General features: G+C 49.4%; 1 protein-coding gene across 1 annotated transcript in view; it reads left to right on the top strand.

Moving 5' to 3' along the window:
• sfrp5 (secreted frizzled-related protein 5) overlaps positions 1–11,895 on the top strand; it is a 193,693-nt gene extending 181,798 nt beyond the window's left edge. Inside the window, exon 3 of the mRNA XM_070874946.1 lies at positions 10,503–11,895. Within this exon, the coding sequence (XP_070731047.1) occupies positions 10,503–10,828 (326 nt within the window). The 3' untranslated portion in view covers positions 10,829–11,895. The remainder of the gene's footprint in view (positions 1–10,502) is intronic.
• The last annotated feature ends 348 nt before the right edge of the window (positions 11,896–12,243 follow it).

Raw genomic sequence — 12,243 nt, 5'->3', positions numbered from 1 at the left:
CCCGGAAATAATGTCCCAGAGATTGCGGTCGGAGGCTTCCTGCGGGCGGACATCTGTGATGGAAATGTTTTTTCCGAAAGTACTGGTGGTCCCGTAGGAACGTATACTTGCAGTCCAAGGCCTAGATTTACAGCTCAGCATATGGGCCCAGGAATCCCAGGAATGTAAGCGCAACCTGGGATCACGCGGGCCTGGACCACCAATCTTAAATATCGGATTCTCATTGATAATAATGGTGAGTTCCGTTCGTGCGAGCTCCCATTACTATCAATGAGAATACCCCCAAAAAAACACAGAAACACAACACAATAAATAAAACAAAAACATCTCACATATTTAAAAATAATTGAGATTAGAAAAAAATATTTAAAAAAAATGTTTTTTTAACTTGTTTTAATAGGGTTCAAAATAAACCCAGACTAATGGACAAGGTTTTGAATATAACAATTGGTGATAAATTTTAATTTGTCTATGTTTTAAAACTCTTATGCTTTTACCAGGCTTGAGAGTTTGAAGGACATTCGCTGGGCATAAGTTGAGCAAATAGCCCAAATCTCAGCCCCGCAAATGTCCTTCTCCCGGGGATGTGTGCGATCTGTCAAAAGACATTTTGACAGTTTGCAAATGCCGTTTCCTGGCGCATGCGGATTGCGCGCAGCTGGAGAGGCTTCGATTAATGTCCCATTATCTCTCCAGCCGTCTCTCGACAGCGGCCTGAAATCTGGTCGCTCGCCCCGGCCCACCCATCATCATCATCATAGGCTTGCTTCCACTCTTAAAATGAGTCCTTAGGTAGCTGAACAGTCCAATATGAGAACCACAGTCCCTGTCACAGGTGGGACAGATAGTCATTGAGGGAAAGGGAGGGTGGGGAGTCTGGTTTGCCGCACGCTCTTTCCGCTGCCTGCGCTTGATTTCTGCATGCTCTCGGTGATGAGACTCGAGGTGCTCAGTGCCCTCCCGGATGCACTTCCTTCACTTCGGGCGGTCTTTGGCCAGGGACTCCCAGGTGTCAGTGGGGATGTTGCACTTTATCAGGGGGGCTTTGAGGGTGTCCTTGTAACATTTCCTCTGCCCACCTTTGGCTCGTTTGCCGTGAAGGAGTTCCGAGTAGAGCGCTTGCTTTGAGAGTCGCGTGTCTGGCATGCGGACAATGTGGCCCGCCCAGCTGAGCTGATCAACAGCTGGTCAGTGCTTCAATGCTGGGGATGTTGGCCTGGTCGGGGACGCTAATGTTGGTGTGTCTGTCCTCCCAGGGGATTTGTAGGATCTTGCGGAGACATCGTTGGTGGTATTTCTCCAGGCTCCGAGCACACTCGCTGGTCGAATCACTCCCGCGGTGTCACTCTTTGGCCTCACCACTTCCCGATATACCCACCACAGCCTTGATACGTTGCCAGCTTTATTCCCTTCGGTTCTGATTAACATTATTGGACAATGATGGGGGCTGGGACAATGGCGGGGGGCGGGAACTGGTCCATCCGAGAGTTCTGGCAAATGTGGAAATGGTAAAATAAAAATGAGTAAATTGGGAGGAAATCTCCGGTAAGACAGTGGCAGCGAGGCTGGGTCTCATTTCCTGACGGCCCCTCACATTATTCTGCAGAAATTAAAGTGATAAGAGCACTGTCCTAAACACGGGTCAGAAAAGGCTCCTTGACATCGTGCTCAGGCCCCGCACTTAAACATTACAGGGGGCCGAGAGCTGTGAGAGTCATAAACGTGAGAATTGCACTGCCCTGTAAACTCTGCGGGCTTAACTCTCATTCTCGATGTGCGTTGGAAAGGTAAGCCAAAGCACTTACAGATTGTTGATTTTTTACAAGGCAGCCCTGCCTTACTTCAAGCTGAGACTCTCTGTGGGACGGGAGCTAGTCATGGAAGGTGAGGCGTTGGTACTGGGTGTAAAATGATGCTTTACTTTGTTGACTCCTCAGACTGCAGCTGTTGCAGACTCTGGTCAGGATAATCCCAGGCCGCTCTTTTAAATTATCTCTCTTTCTTGGGTAGCACACTCGCCTCTGAGTCAGAAGATTGTGGGTTCAAGTCCCACTCCAAGAACTTGAGCACATAAATCTAGGCTGACACTCCCAGTGCATAGTTGAGGGAATGCTGCACTGTCGCAGGTGCCGTCTTTCGGGTGAGATGTTAAACCGAGGCCCCATCTGCTCTCTCAGGTGGACGTAAAAGGTTCCATGGCACTATTTCAAAGAAGAGCATAAGAATTAGGAGCAGGAGTAGGCCATACGGCCCCTCGAGCCTGCTCCGCCATTCAATAAGATCATGGCTGATCTGATCTTGGCCTCAGCTCCACTTCCCTGCCCGCTCCCCATAACCCTTCACTCCCTTATCGTTCAAAAATTTATCTATCTCCGCCTTAAATTTATTCTCCACAGCTCTCTGGGGCAGATAATTCCAAACATCCACGAGAGAAGAAATTCCTCCCCATTTCCATTTTAAATGGGCGAACCCTTATTCGTAAACTATGACCCCTAGTTCTAGATTCCCCCCACAAGGGGAAGCATCCTCTCTGCATCTACCCTGTCAAGCCCCCTCAGAATTTTATACATTTCAATAAGATCACCTCTCATTCTTCTAAACCCCAATGTGTAAAGGCCCAACCTGCTCAACCTTTCTTCATAAGACAACCCCTTCATCTCAGGAATCAACCTAGTGAACCTAGTAAACTAACAGAGAACAGAGAGTCGGGATAAATGGTTCATTGTCGGGTTGGCAACCAGTAACTAGTGGGGTGCCGCAGGGATCAGTGCCGGGACCCCAACTATTTACAATCTATATTAACGACTTGGAAGAAGGGACTGAGTAATGTAGCCAAGTTTGCTGATGATATAAAGATGGGAGGAAAAGCAATGTGTGAGGAGGACACAAAAAATCTGCAAAAGGGCATGGACAGGCTAAGTGAGTGGGCAGAAATTTGGCAGATGGAGTATAATGTTGGAAAGTGTGAGGTCATGCAGAAAAAATCAAAGAACAAGTTATTATTTAAATGGAGAAAGATTGCAAAGTGCCGCAGAACAGTGGGACCTGGGGTACTTGCGCATGAAACACAAAAGGTTAGTATGCAGGTACAGCAAGTGATCAGAAAGGTCAATGGTATCTTGGCCTTTATTGCATAGGGGATGGAGTACAAAAGCAGGGAAGTCTTGCTACAGCTATATAAGGTATTGGTGAGGCCACACCTGGAATATTGCGTGCAGTTTTGGTTTCCACATTTACGAAAGGATATACTTCCTTTAGAGGCAGTTCAGAGAAGGTTCACTAAGTTGATTCCGGGGATGAGGGGGTTGACTTATGAGGAAAGGTTGAGTAGGTTGGGCCTCTACTCATTGGAATTTGGAAGAATGAGAGGTGGTCTTATCGAAACGTATAAGATTATGAGGGGGCTTGACAAGGTGGATGCAGAGAGGATGTTTCCACTGATAGGGGAGACTAGAACTAGAGGGCATGATCTTAGAATAAGGGGCCACCATTTAAAACTGAGATGAGGAGAAATTTCTTCGCTGAGGGTTGTAAATCTGTGGAATTCGCTGCCTCAGAGAGCTGTGGAAGCCGGGACATTGAATAAATTTAAGACAGAAATAGTCAGTTTCTTAACCGATAAGGGGTTATGGGGAGCAGGCAGGGAAGTGGAGCTGAGTCCGTGATCGGATCAGCCATGATCTTATTAAATGGCGGAGCAGGATCGAGGGGCCGTATGGCCTACTCCTGCTCCTATTTCTTATGTTCTTATGTTCACTGAACTGCCTCCAATACAAGTAAATCCCTCCTTAAATAAGGAGACCTTGGGCTCAATTTTCCCCAAAGCTTTTTTTTGGCGTACTTGAAGAGTTTTTTTGGGCCCAAACCACGGCAAAACAAAATCATCCAACTTTCCCCATTTGAATTGTTGTTTTTGACGCTGCCTAGCCTGTCCTTTAGCTTTGGGGGTGGAGCCTAAGCTCTGCGCCAAAAAGATCGGGTTGCCAGTGTAACGAGGAATGCACTGCGGGCTGAGGCTGGAAAGTGAAACATACAAGACATTCTGGCCAGCTCATACCAACCTGCACAAGCACCGTGCACATTGCAGCAGCCTTCCAGCATTAAATTATTAAAGTGTTTATGCCAAAAGTCGATCCCTCCTCCCTCCCGGTGCCGCTCCTGACCCTGGGCGAAAGTCCTCCCCTCCTCTCTCCTCTCCCCCTCTCTCCCCTCTCTCTCCTCTCCCCCCCTCCCCTCTCTCTCCTCTTCACCCCTCCCCCCTTCTCTCCTCCTCCACCTCCCCTCCCCTCTTCCTCTCCCTACCCCTCATCCCACTCCTCCTCTCCCTACCCTCATCACCCCTCTTCCCCCTCCCCTACCCCTCAACCCTCCCCTCCCCAAACCCTCACCTCTCCCCTTCCCCCTCCTCTCCTTCTCCCCTTCTCCCCTCCTCTCCCTCTTGCCCAACCCCTACCCCTCAACCCACCACCTTCCCTCCTTCTTCTCCCCTCCCCTCGCTCTCCCTCCAACAAATTATCTGTCCCATTAAAATTAAAAAGTGGAAGATTGCCCCTTACATTATTAAACATTTGGCCGATTTTCCAGTTGACAATGCAGACAAAACAATGTCCTGACAAAATGCTGCTTGTTTGGCACAAACAGTAATGGTAAGTTATAGTTTTGCAAAGCAAAGCAAAGCAGTGGCTGGGAGAGAGCGGGGTGCCTCTGGGATCAGCTGTGGTGGCTGCGGAAGATGCTCGTGGGAACAGCATTATTGCAGTGATGGTACAAGGGCCAGTTACAGGGGTGTTGGACATGGCTCAGTGGGCAGCAGTCCCACTTTCAAGTCGGAAGGTTGTGAGTTCAAGCTCCCACTCCAGAGACTTGAGCACAAAATCTCAATCGGCACTGAGGGAGCGCTGCACTGTCAGAGGGACAGTGCTGAGGGAGCCCCGCACTGTCGGAGGGGCAGTGCTGAGGGAGCCCCTCACTGTCGGAGGGGCAGTGCTGAGGGAGCCCCGCACTGTCGGAGGGGCAGTGCTGAGGGAGCCCCGCACTGTCGGAGGGGCAGTACTGAGGCAGCGTTGCACTGTCGGAGGGGCGGGGCTGAGGGAGCGCCGCACTCTCGGAGGGGAGTGCTGAGGGAGCCCCGCACTGTCGGAGGGACAGTGCTGAGGGAGCCCCGCACTGTCGGAGGGGCAGTGCTGAGGGAGCCCCTCACTGTCGGAGGGGCAGTGCTGAGGGAGCCCCGCACTGTCGGAGGGGCAGTGCTGAGGGAGCCCCGCACTGTCGGAGGGGCAGTACTGAGGGAGCGCTGCACTGTCAGAGGGACAGTGCTGAAGGAGCCCCGCACTGTCGGAGGGGCAGTGCTGAGGAAGCCCCTCACTGTCGGAGGGGCAGTACTGAGGGAGCCCCGCACTGTCGGAGGGGCAGTACTGAGGAAGCCCCTCACTGTCGGAGGGGCAGTGCTGAGGAAGCCCCTCACTGTCGGAGGGGCAGTGCTGAGGGAGCCCCGCACTGTCGGAGGGGCGGGGCTGAGGGAGCGCCGCACTCTCGGAGGGGCGGGGCTGAGGGAGCACCGCACTCTCGGAGGGGAGTGCTGAGGGAGCCCCGCACTGTCGGAGGGGCAGTGCTGAGGGAGCCCCGCACTGTCGGAGGGGCAGTACTGAGGGAGCGCTGCACTGTCAGAGGGACAGTGCTGAAGGAGCCCCGCACTGTCGGAGGGGCAGTGCTGAGGAAGCCCCTCACTGTCGGAGGGGCAGTACTGAGGCAGCGTTGCACTGTCGGAGGGGCAGGGCTGAGGGAGCGCCGCACTCTCGGAGGGGAGTGCTGAGGGAGCCCCGCACTGTCGGAGGGGCAGTACTAAGGCAGCGCTGCACTGTCAGAGGGACAGTGCTGAGGGAGCCCCGCACTGTTGGAGGGGCAGTACTGAGGCAGCGTTGCACTGTCGGAGGGGCAGGGCTGAGGGAGCCCCGCACTGTCGGAGGTGCAGTGCTGAGGGAGCCCCGCACTGTCGGAGGGGCAGTGCTGAGGAAGCCCCGCACTGTCGGAGGGGCAGTACTGAGGGAGCCCCGCAATGTCGGAGGGGCAGTACTGAGGGAGCCCCGCACTGTCGGAGGGGCAGTACTGAAGGAGCCCCGCACTGTCGGAGGGGCAGTACTGAGGGAGCCCCTCACTGTTGGAAGGGCAGTACTGAGGCAGCGTTACACTGTCGGAGGGGCAGGGTTGAAGGAGCGCCGCACTCTCGGAGGGGAGTGCTGAGGGAGCCCCGCACTGTCGGAGGGGCAGTGCTGAGGGAGCCCCGCACTGTCGGAGGGACAGTACTGAGGGAGCGCTGCACTGTTGGAGGGGCAGTACTGAGGGAGTGCCAGAATGTCGTGGGGGCCGTCTTTTGCACGAGATGTTAAACTGTCTGCCCCCTCAGGTGGACATAAAACATCCCGTGACACTATTTTGAAGAAAAGCAAGGGAGTTCTCCCCAGTGTCCTGGGGCTAATATTTTTCCATCAATCAACATCACTAAAAAAAAGATTATCTGGTTATTATCACATTGCTATTTGTGGGAGCTTGCTGTGCGCAACTTAGCTGTCGTGTTTTCTACATTAGAAAGTACTTCATTGGCTGTGAAGCGCTTTGAGACGGCCTGAGATTGCGAAAGGCCGCGGTTACAGCAAACAATTGGGAGGTTATCGCTGCCTCCCGGGTGTCTAATTTCTTATGCATTAGGAGTGCTCTTACTCAGATGTTTACGCAGTGAATGGTTAGGATTTGGAATGCACTGCCTGATAGGGTGGTGGAGGCAGATTCAATAGTGGCTTTCAAAAGGGAATTGGATAAATAATTGAAGGAGAAAAAGTTGCAGGAATATGGAGGAAGAGCGGGGCCGGGGGGAGAGTGGGACTGACTGGATTGCTTCTCGAAAGAACCGGCACAGACTGGATGGGCCAAATGGCCTCCTTCTGTGCTGTACTATTCTATGATTCTAAGTATTTGTATGTATTCTATGTAAGCATTCTATTTGTTAAATGCACAATTTTTACTGGGCTTGACAAGGTAGATGCAGGGAGGATGTTTCCTCTGGCTGGGGAGTCGAGAATCAGAGGTCACAGTCTCAGGATAAGGGGTCGGCCATTTAGGACTGAGATGAGGAGAAATTGCTTCACTCAGAGGGTGGTGAGTCTTTGGAATTCTCTCCCAGAGGGCTGTGGATGCTCAGTCGTTGGGTATATTCAAGACAGAGATCGATAGATTTTTGGATATTAAGGGAATCAACGGATATGGGGACAATGCAGGAAAATGGAGTTGAGGTGTATCAGCCATGATCTTATTGAATGGCAGAGCAGGCTCGAGGGGCCGAATGGCCTACTCCTGCTACTATCTCTTATGTTCTTGTGTAAACTGAGGTTCGTGATCTTTGCACACTCCTCCTCGCTGCCCCCGCCTCCACGTTCGCACCCACACTCGCCCCGGCACCCCGCCCCGCCCATTCCCCCCTGCCCCCCACCCTGCTCATTCCCCCCACCCACGCTTACCCCCGCCCCCCCCCACGTTCGCCCCGCCCACTCCCCCCTCCCCCCCACTCATCCCACTGCTCCCCCAGTACCCAGTCCTGCCCCCTCTGATTGTTAAAGCTACATGTTTGTGAGTGGCAGCCCTCGTCGGGAGATTCTGCTCCAGAGTGCCATATCTCCGACCCTGCGGACACACCATCTGATTGTTCTGCAAGAGATTTGAAAGTGAAACAAGATCGTTGTTCTCGCAAGGAAAGGACGTGACAAGTGCGGGCCTGATGCGAGTCCATGTTGACGGGCAGCCCGTTGAATAAAGACTCCACAGTCAACCAATACAGCTTGTTGCTTCTCCCCTCCGGAGGGTAAAATCTACCAAATTCCAATGACTGATTCGCAATCATTAAATCATGGAATCAAACAGCATAGAAGGAGGCCATTTGGCCCATCATATCTGTGCCGGCTCTTTGAAAGAGCTGCCCAATTACTCCCACTCCCCCTGCTCTCTGCCCTGCGAATTTCTCCTTTTCGAGCATTTATCTAATTCCCGCAAGTTTGAAAGTTACTAGTGAATCTGCTTCCATAGCCCTTTTAGGCAGCATGTTCCACATTGCAACAACTCGCTGCGTAAAAAATCTCCTCATTTCCTTCCAGGATCTTTTGCCAATTATCTTAAATTTGTGTTCTCTGGTTACCCACCTGCCTGCCACTGAAACAGTTTCTCCAAATCCACTCTATCCAAACCTTTCCACTGAATCACAGACACACACTCACACTCAAACACACACACTCGCACTTACACTCAAATACACAAACTCACACGCACACTCAAACACACACACTCGCACTTACACTCAAATACATAAACTCACACTCACACTCAAACACACACTCAGCCAAACACGCACGCCGCCTTTACATGGTTAATTTAAAGTAATATTGCGGATTTGGCTTTTCCATTCTATGCGAGATCGCCTGTCTGGCCCCTCCATTCCAGGATGACAAACCCAATCTCTCCAGCCTTGTCTCACAATGTAGACCTTGGACACCAGGGCTCAGTCTCATGGGGTCTGTCAGCACTGCCTCTAGCACTTGAGTTTTGGGGAAAGTAGAAAGTAAAGAAAGACCTTGCATTTATATAGCGCCTTCCACGACCTCAGGACATCCCAAAGCGATTTACAGCCAATGAAGTACTTTTGGAGTGTAGTCACTGCTGTAATGTGGGAAACACAGCAGCCAATTTGCACACAGCAAGCTCCCACAAACAGCAATGTGACAATGAGCAGATAATCTGTTTTTGTGACGTTGATTGAAGGATAAATATTGGCCCCAGGACACCGGGGAGAACTGCCTTGCTCTTCTTCGAAATAGTGCCATGGGATCTTTTACACCCATTTGAGAGGGCTGACATGGCCTCAGTTTAACGTCTCATCCAAAAGACGGCACCTCCGACAATGCAGCACTCCCACAGCACTGCACTGGAGTGTTGGCCTAGATTTTGTGCTCAGATTCCTGGAGTGGGTCTATGACCCCAAACTTCTGACTCCGAAGTATGAGTGCTACCAACTGAGCCAAAGCTGACACCCAAGCATCAGGCACGTGCGTAATTTTATTCCAGACAAACGAGTGTCTTCAAGAGAACAGAAGTGGTAATGGAAGGCACCACGCCTTAAATAAAACAACCACAAGGCTGTGTGACTTATCTCAATCGATCCTGATTTAGTTGGGGCAAAAAATAGACGGTTAATGGCCCAGAAGACTAAGGATAACCCCTCTGTAATTCTTTGAAATAGCGCCATGGGATCGTTTATGTCCACCTGAGAGAACAGATGGGACCTCGGTTTAACGTCTCATCTGAAATTTAGCCGGGGGGAAAAAATAGACAGTTAATAATTCCTGTGATTGCTGTGAGGGACCTGGGGATCCTTGTGCATGAAACACAAAAAGTTAGTATACAGGTACACCAATAATTAGGAAGGCAAATGGAATGTTGGCCTTTATTGCAAGGAGGATAGAGTATAAAAGTAGGGAAGTCTTGCTACAACTGTACAGGGCGTTGGAGAGGCCACACCTAGGGTATTGCGTACAGTTTTGGTCTCCATATTTAAAGAAGGATATACTTGCATTGGAGACAGTTCAGAGAAGGTTCACTAGTTTGATTCCTGAGATGAAGGGGTTGCCTTATGTAGAAAGGTTGAGCAGGTTGGACCTCTGCTCATTGGAGTTTAGAAGAATGAGAGGTGATCTTATTGAAACATATAAGATTATGAGGGGGTTTGACAGGGTAGATGCAGAGAGGATGTTTCCCCTTGTGGGGGAATCTAGAACTAGGGGGCATAGTTTCAGAATAAGGAGTTGCCCATTTAGAACTGAGATGAGGAGGAATTTGTTTTCTCAGAGGGCTGCAAATCTGTGGAATTCACTGCCGCAGAGAGCTGTGGAGGCTGAGTCATTGAATATATTTAAGGCAGAGACAGACAGATTTGTGAACGATAAGGGAGTCAAGGGTTATGGGAAGTGGAGTTGAGGCCAAGATCAGATCAACCACTATCTTATTAACTGACGGAGCAGGCTCGAGGGGCCAAATGGTCTACTCCTGCTCCTATTTCTTATGTTCTTATGAACCTCAAACTTATGACTCAGAAGTATGCGTGCTATCAACTGAGCCAAGGCTGAAACCTAAGTACCAGGCACTTGCTTAATTTTATTCCGGACAAATGTGTGCGTTCAAGTGAACAGATGTGGGTATTGGAGGCACCACACCTTAAATAAAACAACCACAAGGCTGGGTGACTTAGCTCAATCAATCCTGATTTAGTTGGGGGGAAAAATAGAGAGTTAATGACCCAGGACACCAGGGATAACTACCTTTTTGTGAAATAGTGCCGTGGAACCTTTTACGTCCACCTGAGAGAGCAGACGCGACCTTAGTTTAACATCTCATCTGAAATTTAGTTGGGGCGGGGGGGGGATAAATAGACGGTTAATGATTCCCATTCCTGTTTTTTTTTGCAGCACTCAAGATGAAGATCAAGGAGATAAAGAGGGAGAAGGGGGACCGGAAAATCGTCTCTCAGCGGAAGAAGAAGGTGCTGAAGATGGGACCTTTGAAGAAGAAGGACTTGAAGAAGCTGGTTCTCTTCATCAAGAATGGAGCAAGTTGCCCATGCAACCAGCTGGACAACCCAAACAGCAACTTTCTGATAATGGGCCGCAAGTGGGACAACCAGCTACTGCTCACCGTTATCCACAAATGGGACAAGAAGAACAAGGATTTGCGCTACGCCGTGAAGATAATGAAAACCTATCAGTGTCCAACGTATCATCACGTCTTTCAATGACTTCGCGTGGGGGAAGGAAACTCACTTGGGAAATAAACTAAAGAAAAAATCTCAAACATTGCTCTTATAAATTCCTTTTTTTTAAAAGAAAATTAAACACCCGTCTTCTTAAATGAACTTTTCCTTATTATAGTGATTCCTTTATAATCTATCTTGCCAGATGGAATAGAAAGTAAATCCGTGCTTTAACTGATGAAGATGACTGACAAATGAATATTTAAGTACAAGATCGGAAGGCAAATAAAAATATGCCAATGCTCTTCTCTCTCTCTCTCTCTCTTCTCCCTCCACAAAGATATTGCCGCTTAGATAATCTGACATGAGGAAGATTGTTTGAGTTTCCATGACATGGCAAGTGGAAACAACACCAACGACCAAAATTATGGGATGTATAAGCAATGCAGGCCGGCGTGCGTAGGAGTGGGTCCAGTGGGCAATCAGTTCAGTGGATCTCTGACAGAGTTAAACCGAAAGAAAGCTTGCTCCAACCAAGTGACCAATGTCGGTCTTCTCGATGTGACGTGGACTCCCTTGGGGTTAAGTGAGAATTTGGGTTGAAGATAAATGGACGACGGCTCGGCTGCAAAGGAAATCGATTGACAGCACATCGCGTTGACACTGTTTTAGCTTGCTGTGCGACAGAGGAGAAGGGACGCCCTATCTGACCTTAGGGGATAGAACTGTTTTATTGTAGTGTCGTACACATTTAACGAGGATTGTTGACTTATGCGTCTATCGTCGTGGCAATAATTGCCCCCGGTAACCGACTGGGGATTAAATGTTTGTATGTGCTGAAACCACCAATGTGAAAAAAGTAACGATACTCCTAAGGCATGGTAACTATGGAGTGTTATTTTATAATGTACATCTATATGCATCATCATGTATGTTAGAGCTACGTACCAACAGTGATTATTGTGTCTCTTTTTAAAATATTATTTCGATTTGCAATTTTTTATATTTTAAATGCCTGTCGATGGCACCTCGGGTCAGAGGTCCCGCTCACAGGATAACTTGGCCACAAACCTACTCACATTTAAATAATAAAAAGAAAGTAACCTACATTAGCGCGGTAGTACGGTCTAAATATTTTGTTCAGTGTTGCCTCTGCAATTGCCCTTTTATTATAAGGGTTCTCATAAACGAGACACCAAAAAGTTAGCATGCAGGCACAGCAAGTAATCAGGAAAGCAAATGGAATGATGGCCTTTATTGCAAGGGGGATAGAGTATAAAAGCAGAGAAGTCCTGCTACAATTGTACAGAATATTGGTGAGGCCACACCTGGAGTACTGCATACAGTTTAGGTCTCCTTATTTAAGGAGGGATATACTTGCATTGGAGATAGTTCATAGAAGGTTCACGAAGTTGATTCCTGAGATGAAGGAGTTGTCTTATGAAGAATGGTTGAGCAGG

Source organism: Pristiophorus japonicus, chromosome 3 (genome assembly GCF_044704955.1).
Source record: "Pristiophorus japonicus isolate sPriJap1 chromosome 3, sPriJap1.hap1, whole genome shotgun sequence".
In the NCBI taxonomy this organism is placed as follows: Eukaryota; Metazoa; Chordata; class Chondrichthyes; family Pristiophoridae; genus Pristiophorus; species Pristiophorus japonicus.
Note: the sequence above shows the minus strand (reverse complement) of the source record. Positions and strands in the feature narration are given on the sequence as shown.